The sequence below is a fragment of the Lissotriton vulgaris genome, chromosome 7, assembly GCF_964263255.1.
Source record: "Lissotriton vulgaris chromosome 7, aLisVul1.2, whole genome shotgun sequence".
Taxonomy (NCBI): Eukaryota; Metazoa; Chordata; class Amphibia; order Caudata; family Salamandridae; genus Lissotriton; species Lissotriton vulgaris.
This window is the reverse complement of record NC_141695.1, coordinates 1,723,994,837-1,724,017,343: the sequence shown is the minus strand read 5'-3', so window position 1 is coordinate 1,724,017,343 and position 22,507 is coordinate 1,723,994,837. Positions and strand designations below refer to the sequence as shown.

At 45.0% G+C, this 22,507-nt stretch overlaps 1 protein-coding gene across 1 annotated transcript in view; it reads right to left on the bottom strand.

The window, feature by feature from the left end:
• NECAP1 (NECAP endocytosis associated 1) overlaps positions 1 to 22,507 on the bottom strand; it is a 161,283-nt gene that overhangs the window by 13,125 nt on the left and 125,651 nt on the right. The window contains exon 7 of the mRNA XM_086932943.1: positions 8,072 to 8,174. Within this exon, the coding sequence (XP_086789069.1) occupies positions 8,072 to 8,174 (103 nt within the window). The remainder of the gene's footprint in view (positions 1 to 8,071; positions 8,175 to 22,507) is intronic.

The following is a 22,507-nucleotide window of genomic DNA, read 5'->3' as shown; positions in this document are numbered from 1 at the left end:
AATGCTTTAGATTGTACAGCTGGGTGGGAGACCCCGAGGATATCCTTGTTTTGCCTATTGGCAATCACCCTGGTCTTGGGCCCCTGCTCATTAGGAAAGGGGATGAAGTGTGGCCACTACAAATCCCCACTGCTGTGGGGTTTGTAAATTGTCATTTTACTTTGGACATAAAGCTTTGACCTAAAACTATGCAGTCCAAAGTTCTAAACATGTAGCCCCACTCCACCCGGTCAAATGCTTTTTCTGCATCAACTGATACCACAACCTTTTAGTCACTAACATTGATCACATGTCCTAGAATATGAGCACATGACCCAAGATGTGCGTCTGAAGAACAACGCAGCACAAACCAATCTGACCTGGGTTTTCAGAGTCTGTAAATGGACTTCCAACCTATTACAGAGAACTTTCATGAGTATTTTAACACCTTGGCTGCGGCCGGAATTCCGCGCCGGTGCTGGACATTCCGATCGCAGGCGTGGTCATGACGGCTCCCGGCCGTCATCAGCACACGCCCACCGTGACGCATGACGACCGGGAGCCGTCATCAGCACCGAAGGGGTTAAGATCCACATAGATCGGGGATATATTGGTCTAAAGCTTGCACAGCTATGTGGGTCTTTCTAACATTTAAGAACCACAGCAATTGTTAAGCTGTTTGCCTCTGGCAGCGGAGTATTGTCTTCTTGAATGTTGTTAAATATTTGACAGGCGAGAGAGGGAAATCATGGATTTTTTTGTTGATTTTATAAAATGACAGGATACCTTGTGGCCTTGTAAGTTAGGAGAACATAAAAAGGGAGAAGTGCCAATTGAGGTTAGAACAAGTAAATTATTTGGGCATGCGAAAGGAAAAAGACCGAAAAAAACATCATGAAAGCTTTCAAGGACGCTCCTCTGCCCATTAACAAAGCACAGTTGAAATCTTTCTTGGGACTTGCTCAATATTGTTCAAAATTTGCATCAAATTTTGCAGAAGTGGTAGAACCTATGAGGGTACTGCTAAAAAAGGAAATGTGTTTGAATGGGTTCCGGAATGTGAAGATGCGTCTACTATGGTAAAACAATCTCTTGCTCATGCACCGACATTGGGTCACTTTGACACTAGTAGGAAAACTATTGTAACAACTGATGCTAGTAATGTTGGTCTTGGAGCAGTTTTGACCTAAGTGGGTGACGAAGGGGAAAGGATTATTGGATTTGCGTCCCGACGATTAGAAGGTGCAGAACAATCTTATTCCCCATTGAGAAAGAGGCCTTAGCCTGTTGGTGAATTTGTGGGGTTTGCTGTTTGAACTCAAAATTGATCATAAACATCTCGTACACATTTTCAAGTACAGGCGGAGTTTAGAAGGAAATGTGACGCCTCGTATTTCGAGATGGTGTCTGTGATGGACTACAATTTTGTTGTTGAATATGTGCGAGGCAAAACAAATGTTATTGCTGATTGTTTGTCAGGAGTGCCTGTGGAGGATACTTCCTGTACGCAAGAAATGGAAGGTCAAGTGGTTTGTGTTGAAGGTGAATTTGTATGCGGACAGGATTTATGAAGAGAGGCTATTGAGAATGACAGAGTATGAGGAATTGACTAAACCTATAGTATGTGATTAATTTAATTGATCAAAATTCTGCCAAAGTGTAAAGCCTTATGAAGGACGAGCTTAGTATTCAGGGAGATAAGATATTGAGGAGAGATCGTATCATTCCGCCCTATGTGTTGAGAGCAAGGTTGAATAGGATTGTGCATGAGAGGCATTTGGGGAGGAACCCAACCAAAAGGAGGTTAAGGCAGTTTTTCTGTGGCTGATAGATGTAACCGTGTAGGATGTGGTACGAGATTGCTATGCCTGTAGCAATAGTGATAAAGTGAAAGTGGTTAGGCAACCACCTTTGGGGTGTATGGAACTCTCAGCTCGGCCAAGGGAAAAACTGGCTGTGGATTTTTGGAGACTATAAGAAAACTTGGAAGAGGTGATCACTTTGTGGTTGTTTTCGTGGATTACCATAGTAAATGGTTTGTCTGTAGATCCAGAGGGCGTGAAGAATCTGGATGTGAAAAGTGGAGCTTGGGTGGTAGTAAGGAAGACTGGTTTTGTGAGGAAAGGCGAGAGCAAGTTTCTCCAATCGCAGATGGTGATATAAGTGAAGGGGTAATTGCGAAGCTGGATGATGGGAGAGAATGGAGTTTTGGAAACTTGTGTAGGGTCAATAGTTTAGGATGAGTACAGTGAGGAGTTATTCATATCTACCTTTATTTATGCATTTATCACAATTAAAGTAAAGTAAACTGTTGGATACAAAGACTTTCTACCCAGAAGCCTTTTGGCCTAAATGATAGGATTGAACTGTCATGCTATCTATAGGAATGCTCTATGGACTATATTGTAATTACTGTGACTGCTCGCACAGACCCACTATAATATGACACCGTTTGTTTATATTCACCAAATGTTAATATGCATTTAAGCCAACCCTGTTTAAACCACCAGTTCATAAACATTAATATCCCCTCGATCTCCAAGCAGCCCCGTAGCTCAGTCGTTACGAGCGGATGCAGGATTATACCCGACTCACGAGTTCGTATCCTTATATTGCACGTTGCCGTCAACTCACCTCCCTTCATATTTCACTTCCTAATTTCACCACTTTTAATTTTTTCGTGGCAGGATGCTTTTGCATCTACAATAAAGACTTGCTACCGATTTATAGATACGCGGCAATGGGTTCAGCCACTGATTTCATCACCCAACACAGTCTGTTGTCCAACTCTATGGTCACGTGATCGCAACTCCGTTTAAATCCCCAAAACGCGGCTAGACTCGTTCTATGCCGGCGTTCACAAGGGAGCCAGCGTACCTGAAAACGCTTCGATTCTACACCAAGGTTAGTTAACAATCCACTTCCCAAAACCTTAGCGCGAAAAACTAGGAGACTTAACTTACAGACAGTCTCACATTGACTCTCCCCGTTCGTTTTGCAGATTCGTTCTCAGACCACAACAACGCACGATAACAGGCCTGTAAGTGACACTCCGCTTTAAACCTAATCATGTTTTTCTATGAACCTCACGGGTCTATGGGTTACATAAGGTGTCACAACAATGTCATTTCACAATCTCAGTGATCCATGCAACCATTTTTTTATGCACTTTATTCACATGGCAAAAACGAAAAAGTATTCTAATGTTCTGTTTACACACATTTTTGTAGTGTCTGTTCCCTGACGAAGGGCACCAACTAATGCCCGAAATGCATTGGATTTATCTAGAAGACATCGCCTGAAGTGAAATATGTGTACAAAATCAAAAATTATTTTTTAAAAATAAGAGGAAAGAAAATATAAATGAATAAAAACATTACAATGAACTAAATTGGTAAAACAAGTGTGGAAGCCTCTTTCTAGTAAAAAGACAGGAATGTGTGCCTAAAGGGATGAAGCTAGTGACCCACTAGCATCACATTTAGTTCATTTATCACAATTAAGACATGTTTTTGCTGAACTGTTCAGGATGGCTGATTTGGCAAGTGCAGAAATTGCAGAACAGTGACCTTTTACCATGCCCAGAGCAAGGAAAGAATAAGAGATCCTGAGAAAGTGTGCGGATGAAAGGTCAAAATGCTCATCTGGACACCATGCCACAAACTTATTCCAACGGCAGGCGTATACAGTCTTGGTTGAGGGACATCTGGCTGCCAGAATAACATTGCCGACTATGGGCAGAAGGTCGGAAGCGGTCAACTGTCATTGCTCAATCTCCATGCATGAAGGAAAAGCATTTTCAGGTTTGGGTGCAGGACCCTGCCCTGTTTCTGCGACAGGAGATCTGACCGAAGAGGCAACCTGATAGAGGACCAATGATCATACTCAACAGCTCTGGATACAATAATCTCCATGCCAAATCCAGAGCCACAAGAATGCCTTGAGCCTAGGCGTTCCTTGTATTCTTGAGAACTCTGGGCACAAGTCATATTGGCGGAAAGGTATACAGGAGGCCAGAGTCCTACTAAAGACCAAAAGCGTCTCCGAGTGAGAGGAACCTTGAAAACTCCAACATGCAAAACGGCTGACGTGCGTTCAATGCAGAGGCAAAGGCATCTAGCCAAGATTCTCCCCACTCGTGAAAGAGACATGGCATTCCCTCCAGGTAGAGATGCCATTTGAGATCCGCTAAGCACCTATGGCAAAGGTTGTCTGCTCTGGCGTTCAGAGAGCCAGCCAAGTGTTGAACCTCTAGGGAACAAGGCCTCTTGACACAGGGTCCACGACTGCACCCACCCTGTTTGTTGCAGTAACACATGGCAGTGGTGTTGTCTGTGAACACCTGTACTAACCTTCCTCTGATTGAAGGAAGAAAGGCTTTCAATGCCAAACAAATCGTCCGAAGCTCTAACCAAATGATGTGGAGTCCGAACTCTGCCGGAGACTAGAGTACTTTGATCTCCACCACTCCCAGATGGCTGCCCCAGCGCAGGAGTGACGCATCTGTCACTACATTGGGGAAGGAAGAGGGGTCGGACACGGACAATGGCGGTTCATAAGCCACCACTGCAGATCTTTTGCTGTTCCCTCCGAGATCTGAACCATGTTGGAGAGATTCCCCTAATACTGTGCCTACTTGGACTTCAGGTCCCACTGCAGAGTCGTGTAGGTCAGTGGTCATGAGCAACAAGCAGGATACAAGAAGTCAGGAAGCCCAATGACCTCACCAAAATCCAGGCTAGAGGCTGAAACATTAATATCAGAGCCTGAATATCCTTGATTTCTCTGGAGGATAAGCCCAAAACAGCACTGTTTCCAGAACAGCTCTGATGAAAAGGAGCAACTGCGAGTGAGTCGGGGTGACTTTGGCACGTTAATAGTGAACCTCAGTAAGTGAAGGTTTTCCATTGTCTGGAGGTGGGAGACACTGTCTGGGGCGAGTGTTCTCAACAGCCAATTGTCAAGGTAGGGAAAGACTTAAACTCCCAACCTCCACAGATGAGCTGCAATCACCACCATCACTTTAGTGAACACCAGAGGGGCTATGATATGGCAGAAAGGCAGCACAGCAAACAAAGTGCTCTTGGCCCACAATGAACTGCAGGCAACATCTGTGGGCAGGCAGGACGGGGTTGTGAAAAAGGTGTCCTGCAAGTTCAATGCTACCACCCAGTCTCCTGGATCGAAGGCAAACAGGACTTGTGAGAGCATCTTTAATTTCTTCTTTTTCAGAAAGAGGTTGAGATGGAGCAGGTCTAGGATAGGACGAAGGCTTCAGTCCTTCTTGGGCACCAGAAAGTAGCGGGAATAGCAACCACAACCTACTTCTGATGCAATCACCATTGCTATATAGCTCCCTTGGCCAAGAGAGCAAACAAATCCTGATTGAGTAAGGAGAGTTGGTCCTTCGTCAACTTGTCATAAGTGGGTGGCATGGGAGAGGGGATGGTCATAAGGGGGAGAAGTAGCTCCTTCGGATTAGCTGCAAAACCCAATGGTCTGATGTTATTGACATCCAGTGGACCTGGTGATGTCGTATACAGCTCCCACTGGATGCCCATGATGGCCAGAAGGCAAATTCAAAGAGTTTGGAGGCTGCAGTTACCGGAGGGGTGGGGGACTGGCTCAACTTTTGGCTACCGGTCACATGTGGGCTGTGGGAACTGCATCCTCAGCCGCAAAAGGATTGTAAACCATGCTAGCTGTGGTGGCTGAGTGTAGGGTTGCCGTTTCTGTGGCCATGAAAAGGACAGAGGTGGATTGGGTTTGGAGAGGGCCATAGAAATGCCCAGGTACCCAGCGGGAGCTCGCTTAAAGCGCTCCAGCACGGAGTCCACCTTATCACTGAACAGACAGGAGCCATCAAAGGACATGTCCATGAGCAAAGCTTACACATCCCCCCCAAAAAGAAGCCTGTGATTCTCAGCCAGGCGTGGCAACAAACGGTCACTGATGAGGAAATCGCTCTGCCCAGTGAGTCAGTCATACCTGGCCCTCATCTTATGGTAAACTTAGCTGTATCCCTCCCATCGGCAATTGTCTGAGAAAGAACAGCTCAGGCCTCCTCAGAGACCATGGGCAGCACCTGTGCAACAGAGTCCCAGATCATATATGGGAATATCAGCCCAATATGCATACTGTATTCACCGATCGCAATGCCAGGCTGGCAGAAGAGAACATTCTCTTCCAGAAGGTAGCCAGGCTTTTGGATTCGCTATCCAGTAGGGAATGCACCAGCATTAATTTTTGTCATGGGGGCACCAAGCTTTCCAGGGTGGGGTGTTGTGAGTCCACTGGGGTGAGGCGAAGGTGGCAGGCAATCGTTCTATGCCTCAGCCTCCCTCCGAACCACCATGGCAAATGAGGCACCCTCCTCCATAATCAAAGTAGGAGGAGACTAGGCCAGTGTCTGGGGAGGTGCCCAGGCACTGGCATCCGTCAGATCCTTATACCAGATGTCCTTAGAATGGCCTATCAAGTAACTATAAGGGTCTAGAGACCCCTCCCCCTCATCACCCAATCACAGCCTGTCGTAGAAATAAGGCGCTGGCTCCATTATGAATCTTTGGGGTCGGACTGTCGCAGAGGGCGAACCTGCCGGCAGGAGATCAGTGCCCCCCCCCCCCACCTGTGGGGTCTGAGGGCGCTCCAGAGGGGTTGGGCCGCTTTAAGATGAGGTGCATGGACTCACAGAATTCTTTTAGTTGGACAGGCGTCACTCCGGCTCCCGGAAATTCAGGAAGGCGCAGAGACACTCCAGGTGCAGGCTCCACCACTGTGCACGGTGAAGTCAAAGACCTCTTTGACTACTTCATTTCTTGTAGGACTTACTGGACGACTTGGAGAGGAACGACAATCGCCAGGTTTAAATTCGCAAACTATCTCTGGACCTTCATTGTGACTGAGATATGGAGTGTCGCAGAGTTGTTCAGTGTTGGGCAGTGAGGAGCTTGAGGGAACACTATCTCAGTCTTCGGATGCAAGGCACCACAATCTTTGCATGTCTTGGCACTGTTGTCGCACTCAAGACACCAGAGGCAAACCAAAGGACGTCCGTCACCAACATTTGCTGGTGACAGCCACTGCATAGTTTAAACCCTGGCTTTTCGGTGGACATCCTACACACAAGGAGACAAAGACTCAAAAAGTATTCGACAAAATATCAAAAAAAGGTCATTCAAAGTGATGTGGGGGTAGCTCTCTTCAGATCTGTGTTGACTGGCTCAGAAAGAAAAGTACTGATGTCAGCGCATAGGGTTGGTGTCTATAAAGGAACCATGCACGTTAATTCTGGGGCGGGGGCGGCACTCTGAGCTGAACTGCACCACCTAATGACACGCAGGGGTACTGCTTATCAAAGGTTTCTTGATCCAGTCTGACGTCTGGGGAATATTCAATGGTAAGGAATCTGCGGCTAGAAGCCTCTATGAGATAAGTCTATTAAAAGGCTTGCTGAAGAGCCCAAGGAGTTATCCGGTGAGCAAGAAGGTTTTTCAAAGTTACAATTTTTGAGAAGGTGCATGGAAGGTTCGGGATTAAGTGGAATCTGTGTAAATTACGGATCTTGTTTTAGAGAATGTCAATGTTGCTGCTCTTCAATGGCAAACCTGTAGTCCACGATACACACCCAGAAATCAAGTGCTTTGGAAACAACTCCATAAAGCGGGATCCCATTTTCGCTCTATTTTTCATATCTCCCCTGTATACGAGTTGAATGAGTGGCCAGACTTGGCTGAGGTAGGACAGGCCTTCCTCTAGCAGTGTCTTTAGAATCTCTCCTATCCAAATGGATCATTTATGCTTATTCTATTCAGACTTTCATTTTTAAAACTATCTCATTTCCAGCGACTTAATCACACCCCAAATAGATTTTTCATTGTAATTGGCTATTTTTTCCAAACGAAAACGACTTTCCGTTAATAAGCCTGCAGGTAGGCAGATCTAAAGATCTAGACATATAATACAATTTTTTTTATAGAAGAGATTGCTTCATTCAGCATAAAGGTCAATGAACATCTCATGTTGGAGAACCATAACTCCAGTTTCAAAGTGGACAATGTAGCCACCTCCCAATGCATGAGCCACAAATTACCTGCCCGCTGCCGCACTGAAGTCTCCCCAGAGGTCTGAAGGTGCAGGCGCCGCTGCTGGCGCCGTAAATGCTGGTAAGGGTGCCTCAAGGTCCAATAGGATACCTGGCAAGATGGAGTATGAAAAGAATGATACAGGATACAAAAAACAAACTGACACTAGTAGATTTTATATACGGTCCTCACTTTCACTCTAGAATTTGTGTTTGTGCCCACAGTACAACTAAGGATTTCCTTTCAATCCATACCCACTTGCCATCTTCACAGATCTAACTGCTCTCTAGTCTAGCTACATAAGACTACTCAACAATGCCTCCTTCAGTTCTGGAATTGTTCCTACATACCTTAGGCGCAATATTTATTGAAAAAACCTAAACTCTTCAGACTCAAAAAACTATCACCCAATCTTCAACCTCCCATAGCCTACAAAACTCTTAGAGTGCATCTTAACACAAAACTCTAATCTTTCTTTGAAACAAAATCTTCTGGCCCCAGAAAATAACTAACCTAGTTAATTTTGCCCTTTATGATCTATGTATACTTGAAAATAACAAAGGAGCTGGGGTGTCTCATCTCCCTGGACTTACAAACTGCGCTCAAAAGCGTGGATGGCAACATCTTCGCTCCCACTTCAAGGCAGCTGAAGTTCAACAAAGCTGCTCAGCTTACTTCTCCCTCTTTTCCGGCACACTCCAAAATATAGCCTTCTTTTCAACTGAAACCCCAAGACTCTGCTAAAATTTTCACTGGGACACACACACACCCCTACACACACACACATCTAAACACACAGCGACACACAAAATTCTCTTTTGGTGTTACTATGGGGACGATTTCCAAATCCTGTCTTGGCAGCCCTATATTTGATACCAGTTGCCTAATAAAATTCATGTTATTATGACATCTGTCAAGATTTTCACTAAAGCCCTCAATTGAATTCTGAAAAATTCACTAGAATCCACCTGCCCCTTCCATGCGTCTACATAGGAATATTCAAAAGGGACAGAAGTCATGGAACTTACTTCAAACTTGGATATGAAAAATGTCAGGCCTTCTGGCTTTCCACAATAAAATACAAATCTATCTAAGAGATTGCGTTGGTAGCCTACCTTTGAAGCTATATATGATATTAAATACAACAGCAGTAATTAAATGAAAGATTTTCCTGAAGTAGGTTTGTAGTCCATTTTGCCCACCCCAGTCCCTGCCAAAACCTACATGGTCTTTTCTTTTAAATGCAATGTCCTGATGATCATGCGAAGGCTCAATTCCCACTATGTCGAATCACTAGGTGTACTGCTCCATCCACTATTCTAATACCCTTTAGACAACCTGACATGCTTACTCAGAGGTACAGACTTACACACTTGCACAATCTCCAGCTTGACAAATACATAGGAACTACTAATGCCCTCTATTTCTTAAGGAATATGCTACTTACCAGTATGCATCTGTTCTGGGCATGTAGGGCTGCTGACATTCATATCTGTGCATAGATCGCCGCCTAGTGTTGGGTCTGGATGATTGCACTTTGTTATCTTGGAAGAGTCTTCGAAGTATCACGAGATAGGAGACTCCTCCCTTGGACTACAGTGCGCATGGACATCTTCTCCATCCTCAGATTGTTTTTCGCCATTGTGGCAGAGATGGAGATAGTAAAGTAAGAGATGGCCATGTCTGAGATAATGCTGCAGCTGCGACAGGCACCAGGGAGGAGGGCGGGCGATATGAATGTCAGCAGCCCTACATGCCAAGAACAGATGCATACTGGTAAGTAGCTGTGATAACCGACTTTTTCGACCCTCTTTGAGAGGGGAGATGATGGAAGAGGACTCCAGCCTATTACCCTTGCAGTATAGGGATTAGGACTATAAGTAGGACCTATCCATGAGGCACAGTAGTGCATTTTCGTACCCTTTTCTTTAGATCAGGGCTTATAAACTTAAGCTAGGGGATAGATATATAAGTATTAGTGATGATCCATCCTTTTGCAAGAGTGTTAGTATATCTTCTGTGGAGTTATGCGTATTTTGGGCCTTGTAGGCCTTAAACGGGACAGACTCCATCTTGCTCTCTGCCTGGTAGCTTGAGAGGCTTTCTAGGTCAAGTGTAATGTTTTAGTTTCGAGGTGTTGTTCGCTTGGAGAGAACCGGTTCAGGCTGGCCCTTATCGAAAGACTGTATTTTTCTCCACTCCGAAGACACAACTCCAGGCCGGCCGGCTGGGAACGTGCCCTTGGTACGGGGAGGTACAAGAATTTGGTGGGCGGCAGGTTACTGGCCGTAACTTTCCATGAAGGGGCAGGTTTTGATATTAGCGAAAGTGTTAGGCAATGAGTCAGTCAGTCTGTAGGCGGCAGCTAGCTGTTAGCATCTATGCCATTAATTATTTCCAGAGCAGACAATCGCCATTTTGAAGTCTGAGAAAGATTCTGAAACCGAGACTCTCTGAGAAAGACTGAAGGAGAATTAGCGCGGAGCGCACAGAGACAGAGAGAGACAGACAGTAGCTAATAGCAAGCAAGGTTCCAGTGACTTGGAGGGAAGCAGAGGAGATTAAGCATAGCAGTGCAGACGTGTACCCGTGACTGCTGAGGTGTGATTCCAAGACGAGCCAAGACACCGAGACGAGAAGGGAACCTAGATGACTGCCGAGCCCCGACTTCACATTAATAAGGTGATCTCTGCCCTTTCCTTGTTAAGCGCGCATTCTAACCTTTACTTTTCTTTACAGCATATGCATTGTGTAGTATTGTGTTTATTTTTGTTGTAATAAATCACCCCAGTTCTTAGTGAACCGACATGTGCCTTGTATTCTTGTTCAATCAGGGTAACCTGATTTTCTAGTTAGACATTGTTTGCATGAACGGATGCGAATCCCGATCAGGTAAGGAGTGACTGAGCAAATAGGGAGAGAGGGAACCTTTGATGTCAGGAGCAGAAGGTACATATTATAATTTGGAAAGCCATATTAATTTCGAGTATCGTAGTTTTATCCAGAGTAGGTAATCAAAGACTTCATCCTTAAACATTCATAGGAAAGTGATCGTCGTTGGTATACGGCGTTAGTGAGAGCACCTAAGATGGTGTGTAAGTCTGCCGGATTGCAGACCGTGTGTAAGTGAGAGCACCGGAGGGAGACGGTGTGGAGGCCCGCCGGATTGTGGGCCGTGTGTAAGTGAGAGCACCTAAGGTAGAGAGGTGTGTAGGTCTGCCGGATTGCAGACCGGATATTAATGTGAGCACTGGGACTGCAGGCCCATGTGTGTAGGCGCGCCGGATTGTGCGTCGAGTGAGCACTGATGATCAGTATGTAATGGTACATTATCAGACCTGCCCTAGGGTAGACCAGTCTGGGCCTACGTGGCCGCGAGACCAATAGGTGTGAATAGGATATTGTAGAAAACCAATGCGTGTTTATTGCTATTTTTCCCATCCTTAGGTACGAGATGTACATACATATATCCATATCCATTGTAAATACATCCTAAGGAGGAAGGTGAGTACGTTCCGACTGGGTTAGAGGGGCTCCTAGGAGCTGATTCCATCTGGTCCGAGAATCTGGTCGGTACATCTGGCGTCACGAACTGTTTACGAAGCATGTGTGCGCTGTATCGTTTTCATCTTGTTGGTTTGCGCTCGGCTCGTACGTATTTTTCTTTGTTTATAATTGTGTATATATTTTTTTGTGTGCTAATGTTTTCGAAGAAATCAAAATCTACTTTCAAATTGCCTGTTAAAATTCCCGGCTGGGAATCAACGCCTTATGAGGCTTTGGCCCGTGAGTGGGCCGATTCTACTGGTTTGAGTGAGAATTGGATTTCTTGTTTGGAGCAGGCGGAGCCCGCTGATGTGGTTTCTTGCTTGCAAAAAGCGCCAGTAGTGAAGGGTGATGAGCTTCCTGTTTTAGGACACAGAGGTTGGATTGTACTAACTGCTTATAGAATGCTTCATGAGAAGTTTGTGAAATTGCAGAAGCGGTTTGTTGATATGGAAGAGAAGTTTGTTGAAGTGCAGAATGCGCATACTCTTTTGCGATGTCAGAATAAGTTGCTTGCCGACAAACTTGAGACTTATCAAACTATAGCCGAAAGGGCTGCGGTGCGCATTGCGAAATATAAATACAGACACCGCCGTGGTCGTGTGTCTACACGGAAAGTGCGTCTGGTCGTGGCGAAAGCCGGGCTGGATTGGAATCCCGATGAGTGGGATGGTAATATCTGGGACTCGAACAAATCTGGCTCCTCGGCTGAGGAGGGTGACAAGCACGAGTCTTCTCGCTCCGGACGTGATTGTAAATCTGCTTCTTGTGATAAAGACGACGTTTCTGTCGATCGTGGTCGCTCTACCAGTTCTGATGACATATTCCGCTCTGATTGTTCTTCTAAATCTAAGGACCGGGCTTCCTCAGAGGCTCTTCCGCAGGTTTCTGCTCACCCTGTGTTTCGACGCAAATTACAACAGGCTCCTGGTATGCCGAATGGTATTCATTTGGATAGTATTGAAGATTTTACTCAACAGGAGGTTAGTGACATTTTACAACGATTTCGACAACGACCCGGTGAAACTTTGCTTACCTGGATGGTGCGCCTTTATTAACTAGGTGCTGCCGGTATTATGCTTGATGCTGGTGATTGTTTACGTTTTTGCTCTTTGAGTTCCGATTCTACTGTACAAGACCATTTTCGGAATTATAATGGTGCTGGCCAAATTAGTTTGCTCCAGCTTGCGAATGATGGTTGTAACCATAAATACCCTACTGAATCTGATTGGCCTGTCAATGACAAGCCATGGTACACTTTGCGCGATGCGTCGCAACGTTTGAAGGAGGAGGTAATGAAAACTGCCATTTTTCTCAGTACGTCTGACAGATTGTTGGATGGTCTTTTAACATCTTCTGTGCGTAATCGCATTATCCGTTCTTCGCCTGTTGCTTATAAGCAGGTTATGATGACTTTGTTGATCAATTAAACTGGCAATCCTTTATCTATGGTGCTTGAATCTGTTCGTCAGCTTGGTGAGTTGGGTGAATGGTTTAAACCTGAGAGGCAATCTCGACCTGAAGGTCGTACCGCTGGGGATTATAAATTTTCTAGGCGTGATATGTTTCTTGCACTTTTGGCTGATGGTGTGAAAAGGGAGGACATTGATGGTGAACCTAATAATCGCTTGTGGGACATGTTTCGTAAACGTGGTTTAGATCGGAAGGAGGGTGCGCCCGTCGTGTACGAAAGAATGATTGTGACCGAGGGTCTGATGACAGTGGTGATGAGAGGCGCCGAGTGGATGCTGATCGCCGTGATGACCGACGCTATGACCGTGATGTTTCCCCCCGCCGTGAGAGCGTAAGGGGGAGAGAGAGACAGGGGAAGAGATGAGCGTGTCTCTAATAGACGCAGAGATGAGAGAAGTTATTCCCCTGATGTTAGACGCCGGGAGGATCGTCACAAGCTTTCTGACCGTAATTCTCAATTCTTTGAACATGACACTAATCCGTTTCGTAATAGAGATGGATATGAGCAGGATATTCTGATTCCGAAAAAAGTTGAAAACATCTATCCTGATTTGTCTTGGTTGGCTGACCATGGTAAAAATGACTAGGAAATTGGTCAAGCTCCGGTATGCATGTGGGCTCACAAAGACAATAGACCCTATGTAGATATTGAAATTCTTTGGAAACATCGTAATATCCAAAGGGCCCGAGCATTGGTAGATACTGGGGCGGAGGCCACTTTAATTCATGGTAAATCGAAAAAATTCAAAGGACAGTTTTTTACAATTACTGGTTTAGGTGGTAAGGAAACCCCCGCAGTGCAAACTGCGCTTGACATGAAAATTGGTAGAATTCCCCGTAAAGAATATTCTGTGTTAGTTGTGCCTCTCCTGGAATATATAATTGGAATTGACATTTTGAAAGGAATGACTTTGCATCTTGATGATGGTTGCTATCAATTTGGAACGAAGCATTACATTTCGTCCAGACCCGTACGGGTTGGTCGTTTGCGGATGCCCCCCATTAAGATTCCCCAAGCTACGAAAGTTGTTTCTCAGAAACAATATCGAATTCCTGGTGGTCATGATGAAATTAGTGCCACAATTCAGGATCTGATTGATGCAGGGGTTATAACTCCAATCACTTCTGCTTGGAATAATCCCGTGTGGCCTGTGCGCAAGAGTGATAATACTTGGCGCATGACGGTTGATTATCGAGAGTTGAACAAACACACCCCGCGTTTAGCTGTTGCTGTGCCTGACATGGTTACTTTGATTCAGAGAATTCAGAAGCATCCAGGTACATGGTATGCGTCCATTGATATTGCTAATGCTTTCTTTTCGATTCCAATTGCCCCCGAGTGTCAGGAGCAATTCAGTTTTACCTGGCATGGCCGTCAAATGACGTTTAGGAGTCTTCCTCAAGGTTATATACATAGTCCTACGATCTGTCACCGGCTGGTGGCGGAACATTTATCTGAAGTGCCCGTACATCCCCACATTCAGGTGTGTCACTATATTGATGACGTTTTGATTCAAGGTGAGACGCAAGACCAAGTCCAATCCCATTTAGATCTGATTCTTGACTGTTTACGTGCAAAAGGTTGGGAAATTAATGCCGATAAATTGCAGGGCCCTTCCCAGAATGTTAAATTTTTAGGAATTAATTGGCATGAAGGTCACAGAGAAGTGATCCCGCAGGTGAGGCGTAAAATTTTGGATTTTGCTGTTCCGAGGAACAGAAAGGAGGCTCAATGCTTCATTGGCCTGTTTGGTTTTTGGCGTCAGCATATTCCCCATTTGAGTCAGATTTTAGCTCCTTTGTACCGAGTCACCCGTAAAAAGAATGCGTTTGAATGGGGTGAACCACAACAAAATGCTTTTAATTTGGCGAAAGAAGCAATTCTGTATGCCTTGGATTTGTGGCCCGTGGGCGAAGGTGATGTGGATTTGAATGTTTCTGTGGATGGTCTGTATGCCAATTGGAGTCTGTGGCAAAAGCAAGGCAGACAAAAAGTGCCATTGGGTTTTTGGACCAAAAAGTTACCTGAGGCCGGTGAGCGTTATTCCCCTTTTGAAAAACAGTTACTTGCTTGTTATTGGGCTCTGGTGGATACCGAGCAATTGACGTTGGGTCATGCTGTGATTTTGAGACCTGAAATTCCTATCATGCAGTGGGTTTTGAGTTCGCCGAAATCCCATCGAATTGGACATGCTCAAGAGGCGAGCGTGATTAAGTGGAAATGGTACATTCAGGACAGAGCGCGTGTGGGTCCGAAAGGTGTGGCTGTGTTGCATGAACGGGTGGCGCAGGCGCCATCGAATGAGACTACGAATGATTGTTCTGCGCCTGTAGTTCAGGAATCTCCCGTCAGGTGGGGTAAGCCATTTGATGATTTGTCCGCGGAGAACAGACAACATGTGTGGTTTACGGATGGTTCAGCGAAATTCATTGGTGAGAAACGACATTGGAAAGCAGTGTCATACAACCCGATCACGCAAAAATTATTGAGTACCACTGGTGATGGGAGGAGTAGTCAATATGCTGAATTGTATGCAGTTTACCAAGTTTTGAAGCAGGAACTACCTGGCACATGTCATATTTTCACTGATTCCTGGTCCACTGCTAATGGACTGGCGGTTTGGTTACCAACCTGGCATTCTCATAATTGGGAATTGCATTCAAAAGAACTGTGGGGTAAAGAATTATGGCAAGAAATTTGGGAATTACTTCCACAGAGTACTGTTACAATCTTTCATGTGGATGCTCATACCCCGATTGACTCCCTTGACAAGTTTTTTCATAACATTGCAGATGAAGTCTAAAATTTCTGAGGCAGTGGTGGACATGCAGGATTCTGATTTGGCAGGATTGGCGAAATGGGCCCACCAAAAAGCAGGACATTTTGGAGAAAGAGCCACTAGCAGGTGGGCTTCCGATCGAGGAATTCATATTCCCTTCAATTTGATTAAAGATGTTATTCTGCATTGTCCTATCTGTCAACATTCTAGAAAAAGAACAGTGCCTCATATTGTTAAAGGCCATTTACATCGAGGTAAAATGCCCGCCCAAATTTGGCAAATTGATTATATTGGCCCGCTCCCTATGAGCAAAAATTGTCAGTATATTTGCACAGCTGTTGATACTTTTAGTGGCCTATTGGTCGCTTTCCCTTGCAAACAAGTCACCCAAGTGAATACCATTAAAACCCTGGAATTGCTTATTTTGTATTATGGTGTTCCATTCCAAATTCAATCTGATAACGCATCCCATTTTCGTGGAAGATTGGTGCAGGAATTCTGTGTGGAAAATAACATTGAATGGATTTTTCATATTCCATATTATCCGCAGGCCTCGGGCCTCATTGAGCGTATGAATGGTTTGTTGAAAGAACAATTGCGTAAATTGACTGATGTAAATTACAAAAACTGGAGAGATTTTTTGCTCCAGGCATTACTGATTTTGAATAATCGCCCTTTGTTACATGCTGAATCTCCTTTAATGCGTTTGTTTCCTCCAACTGTTGATGCAAAACCTAACTCCATGACCAATTCTGTTATGTATTGGGAAATTACCCCCGGAGCTTTAGCTCCGTGCAGAGCGACCCCAGGTTCTGCAGGTTTGGACCTGCATGCTATGAATGATGCGATTCTGAAAGGCAGAGACCCAATTATTATTGAAACCGGCATTGGTGTCTGTATTCCAGCCGGTAGTTTTGGACTTATTGCCCCTAGATCGGGCCTTGCCATGAAAGGTATTCAAGTTCTCGGAGGAGTAATTGACAGCGATTATCAGGGAGAGATTAAGGTTCTTCTGCTTAATAGCAGTGAAATTGATTTATCGATCAAAAAAATCTGACCGTGTTGCTCAGTTGCTCATTATGCCTGTCTTCAGTGGTGAGATTAAGTGAGGCTCTGCCCCAACTTTGCTAACAACACGAGGTCAAAAAGGATTCGGTTCCACCGATAATCCTGATGCCAAAATATGGGTGCAATCGCCTAAACATCCCCCTGAACAGGCTGAAGTTATTGCGACCGGTCATGACAACACCATTTTGGTGATGAAGCCAGGGAAAGATAGCTGGGAAGCTGTCCCAGCTGACAAATGTTACTTACGAGAATGATTAAGGCCTGTATTTGTATTCTTTCAGATCATTCTCTGGACTGCTGCTGCAGGATGTGCCGGCGTTGGACTCCTTTTGGTCTGCTACGCCGGGGGAGGAGAGAACCCACCGACTTCGGTTGATTGGAGAACCCGAGTTCCTCGTTCCTTCACTGCGTGGGATACCTCGTCAAATTTCTGGATTACCTTTGCTAAAAGAGTGACTAACTCTCTGCATTTTTGCCTCACTCCCATGAGGTCTGTGACTGATATTCTAGCGACCTATTTGGTTGCTGTCCCTGCTCCACTGAAACTTTGCGGCACATTTTCAATATTTCTATTGCCCGACCTAATATAATTCTGGGCGATTTTTCGGCTCATGAATTCTGCCCTTTGTGTACGGTCATATCTGACCCTATTCCCCCAATTCATTCCCAAATCACCACCTATAATATTTCACAGGGTGATTTATGCTTTATTTTGACATGTGATGCCAAGGCAATTACTGAATGTATAAAGTTAAAATTGCAGGCTGCCACTTCTTTTTCAGCTCATCAACGATTAATGTGTTTACAAAGACTTCCAAGTTCGTGTATTTCCGTTAAGAACAATATGACATGTAAACGTCTATTGGTTGCTCCCAGTTATTACCGTGCAATGTTACTGCCTTCTGGTTGGCTATTTTCATGTGGGAATTCTTCCTGGCCCTATATTCCCGCTAATATTTCTGGAGGTCCATGTGCTATTACTAGATTGAGCTTGTTAATGTTTTCATCGCACCCTGGTTCCCATTCCCGTGTAGTACGAGACTATGTCATTACATGAAGACTGTGATTCTTCCGTGCACCTTTACTCTAAATCCGAATATCTAAGTCTGGCTATTTCTATTATTGGTGTCCCGGCGCTAGCCGTTTATAATGCTAAAACGATTGGCAAGATGGCCTGCTGGATGGTTAAATCCATTAATCAAACTTCTACTGTATTATCTGACCTGTTATTAGATGCCCAGGGTGAACGTAGGGCTATTCTGCAAAACCGCGCAGCGATTGATTACCTCCTGTTAAAACATGGCCATGACTGTTCTGACTTTGAGGGTCTTTGTTGCTTTAATCTTTCAGACCATTCTAAATCAATTCAGGCCCATATTGACAAACTTCATGACTTGACTGCAGAAGTTAGAAAGCATATCGACCAGGGCTGGTTCGACTAGCTCTTTAACTGGTTGCCTGACTTGCATTCATTACGACAGATTTTAGGGGGTGTCATTATTTTTATTTGTGTTTTGGTAGCTATTTGTTGCTTTATTCAGTGCATTCCTTCTCTATTACAATTTTGTAGATTTAGTAGGAGAAATAGGTCAGTTAATTTTGTTTCTTATTACTCTTTCACTGATGTTAGTTCGATATAAGATGTGGCTAATAGACTGGAGTCAAGGGTGAAGTGTGATAACTGACTTTTTCGACCCTCTTTGAGAGGGGAGATGATGGAAGATGACTCCAGCCTATTACCCTTGCAGTATAGGGATTAGGACTATAAGTAGGACCTATCCATGAGGCACAGTAGTGCATTTTCGTACCCTTTTCTTTAGATCAGGGCTTATAAACTTAAGCTAGGGGATAGATATATAAGTATTAGTGATGATCCATCCTTTTGCAAGAGTGTTAGTATATCTTCTGTGGAGTTATGCGTATTTTGGGCCTTGTAGGCCTTAAACGGGACAGACTCCATCTTGCTCTCTGCCTGGTAGCTTGAGAGGCTTTCTAGGTCAAGTGTAATGTTTTAGTTTCGAGGTGTTGTTCGCTTGGAGAGAACCGGTTCAGGCTGGCCCTTATCGAAAGACTGTATTTTTCTCCACTCCGAAGACACAACTCCAGGCCGGCCGGCTGGGAACGTGCCCTTGGTACGGGGAGGTACAAGAATTTGGTGGGCGGCAGGTTACTGGCCGTAACTTTCCATGAAGGGGCAGGTTTTGATATTAGCGAAAGTGTTAGGCAATGAGTCAGTCAGTCTGTAGGCGGTAGCTAGCCGTTAGCATCTATGCCATTAATTATTTCCAGAGCAGACAATCGCCATTTTGAAGTCCGAGAAAGATTCTGAAACCGAGACTCTCTGAGAAAGACTGAAGGAGAATTAGCGCGGAGCGCACAGAGACAGAGAGAGAGAGAGACAGTAGCTAATAGCAAGCAAGGTTCCAGTGACTTGGAGGGAAGCAGAGGAGATTAAGCATAGCGGTGCAGACGTGTACCCGTGACTGCTGAGGTGCGATTCCAAGACGAGCCAAGACACCGAGACGAGAAGGGAACCTAGATGACTGCCGAGCCCCGACTTCACATTAATAAGGTGATCTCTGCCCTTTCCTTGTTAAGCGCGCATTCTAACCTTTACTTTTCTTTACAGCATATGCATTGTGTAGTATTGTGTTTATTTTTGTTGTAATAAATCACCCCAGTTCTTAGTGAACCGACATGTGCCTTGTATTCTTGTTCAATCAGGGTAACCTGATTTTCTAGTTAGACATTGTTTGCATGAACGGATGCGAATCCCGATCAGGTAAGGAGTGACTGAGCAAATAGGGAGAGTGGGAACCTTTGATGTCAGGAGCAGAAGGTACATATTATAATTTGGAAAGCCATATTAATTTCGAGTATCGTAGTTTTATCCAGAGTAGGTAATCAAAGACTTCATCCTTAAACATTCATAGGAAAGTGATTGTCGTTGGTATACGGCGTTAGTGAGAGCACCTAAGATGGTGTGTAAGTCTGCCGGATTGCAGACCGTGTGTAAGTGAGAGCACCGGAGGGAGACGGTGTGGAGGCCCGCCGGATTGTGGGCCGTGTGTAAGTGAGAGCACCTAAGGTAGAGAGGTGTGTAGGTCTGCCGGATTGCAGACCGGATATTAATGTGAGCACTGGGACTGCAGGCCCATGTGTGTAGGCGCGCCGGATTGTGCGTCGAGTGAGCACTGATGATCAGTATGTAATGGTACATTATCAGACCTGCCCTAGGGTAGACCAGTCTGGGCCTACGTGGCCGCGAGACCAATAGGTGTGAATAGGATATTGTAGAAAACCAATGCGTGTTTATTGCTATTTTTCCCATCCTTAGGTACGAGATGTACATACATATATCCATATCCATTGTAAATACATCCTAAGGAGGAAGGTGAGTACGTTCCGACTGGGTTAGAGGGGCTCCTAGGAGCTGATTCCATCTGGTCCGAGAATCTGGTCGGTACAGTAGCATAATCCGTTCAAGGCATGTGGGCTGCTGAATTCATATATGTGCATAGACTGTATAGCAGTATCTCCTCTAGCGGTGGCTACCTGTGCCAGCTGCAGCAGTTTGAAAAAGAGTTTTGAGGACAGCCTGGCCTACAGCAGCTTGCTGTTTTGCTTGCCTGTCTACACAGTAGTGTTTTGTGAAAGTGTGTATGGTGGTCCATGTGGCTGCCTTAGATGTCTTCAAGAGGAATATTTCCTAGGAAAGCCATGGATGCCCCCATTTTCCTTGTAGAGTGTGCTCTTGGGGGGACAGTTAAAGTGTGTTTTGCTTTTTGATAACATATTTGAATGCATTTAACTATCCATCTGGCTATTCCAGAGTTTAAAATAGGATTTCCCTTGTGTTGTGGTGCAAAAGCAACAAATAAATGTTTTTTTTCTAAATGATTTACTTCTGTACACTTAATAAAGTAGAGCTCTTTTACAGCTAATGTGTGTAGGGCTCTCAGCTACTGACTGTGGATTTTGAAAGAATACTGGCAGTTCTATTGATTGATTGATTTGGAAATTGGATATGACCGTAGGCATGAATTTAGGGTTTGTTCTAAGAACCACCCTGTTGGCAGGTACCTGCATGAAAGGTTCTTGAATTGTTAGTGCTTGTGATTCGCTCACTCTTCTGAGTGAGGTAATGGCAACCAAGAATGCAACTTTCCACTTTAAGAATTGTAGTTCGCATGAGTGTAGAGGTTCGAAAGGAGGTCCCATAAGTCTGGTAAGCACTATATTTAGATTCCAGACTGGGGAAGAGGGGTGTCTTGGAGGGATCACCCTTTTCAAACCCTCCATGAAGGCTTTGATTGCTGGTACTCTAAACAGTGAAAGGTGTTGCCTGTTTTGAAGGTATGCTGCTATAGCAGCGAGGTGTAGTCGTATGGAAGAGTATGCTAAGTTACATCTTTGTAGATGTAGTAGGTAACATATACGGTTTTGTATGGAAGCGTCTAATTGGTGGATTTGGTTATTGTTGCAGTAATTAACAAATCTTTTCCATTTAGCTGCATAGCACGCTCGTGTGGTTGGTAGTCGTGCCTCCCTAATGATGTTCATGCAATCTGGGGGCAAGTTAAGGTATCCAAACTCCAAGACGTCAGGAGCCAGATCGCTAGGTTCATCTGATTGGGATCTGGGTGTTTGATTTCTCCATGGTTCTGAGTTAGAAGATGGGGTGCAAGGCACAGTCGTTGATGAGGAACTACTGAAAGTTCTAGGAACTACTGAAAGTTCTAGGAACGTTGTGTACCATGGTTGTTTCGCCCATGTGGGAGCAACTAGGATTAGCGTGACTGAGTGTTGCCGCAGTTTGCGTGCCACCAGTGGGATCAGCTGTGCTGGGGGAAAAGCGTACGCAAATATGCCTGACCAGTTCATCCATATCGCATTGCCCTGTGACGACGGATGTGGGAATCTGGCGGCAAAGTACTGGCATTTGGAGTTTTCGTTTGTGGCAAACAGGTCTATGTCTGGGTGACTCCACTCTTGGAAGAATGGCTGGAGAACTTGGGGGTGAATCTCCCATTCGTGTAGTTGTTGGCTGTGCCTGCTGAGCAGGTCGGCTATCTGATTGTCTATCCCTGGAAGGTGTTCTGCCAGGAGAAAAATGTTTTTTGGAATCGCCCATTTCCATATGCTTTGTGCCAAATGGGACAGCTGTGGAGTGCGCGTTCCTCCCCGTTTCTGGATATAGTACATTGCGGTCATGTTGTCCGTCCGGATCAACATCGTCTTGTTGTACAAGTATTTCTGAAATGCTTTCAGAGCTGGGAATATCGCTAGCAATTCTAGTTGATTGATATGCAGTTTCTTCTGTTTGGTTGTCCAGAGCCCTTGTACTGTGTATTGAAGGAGATGGGCTCCCCAGCCTGTCAGTGATGCGTCTGCTGTTAGTACTAGTTGTGGAACCGGCTCTTGGAACAGTCGCCCCTTGGAAAGGTTTTGTGGGTTCCACCACTGCAGAGAGTCGTGAGCACGACTGTCTACCGACACTAGGCCTTTTAGTTGTCCTCGAGCCTGTTTCCATTGCCGTGCTAGGCATTCTTGTAATGGACGCATTTGAAGTCTGGC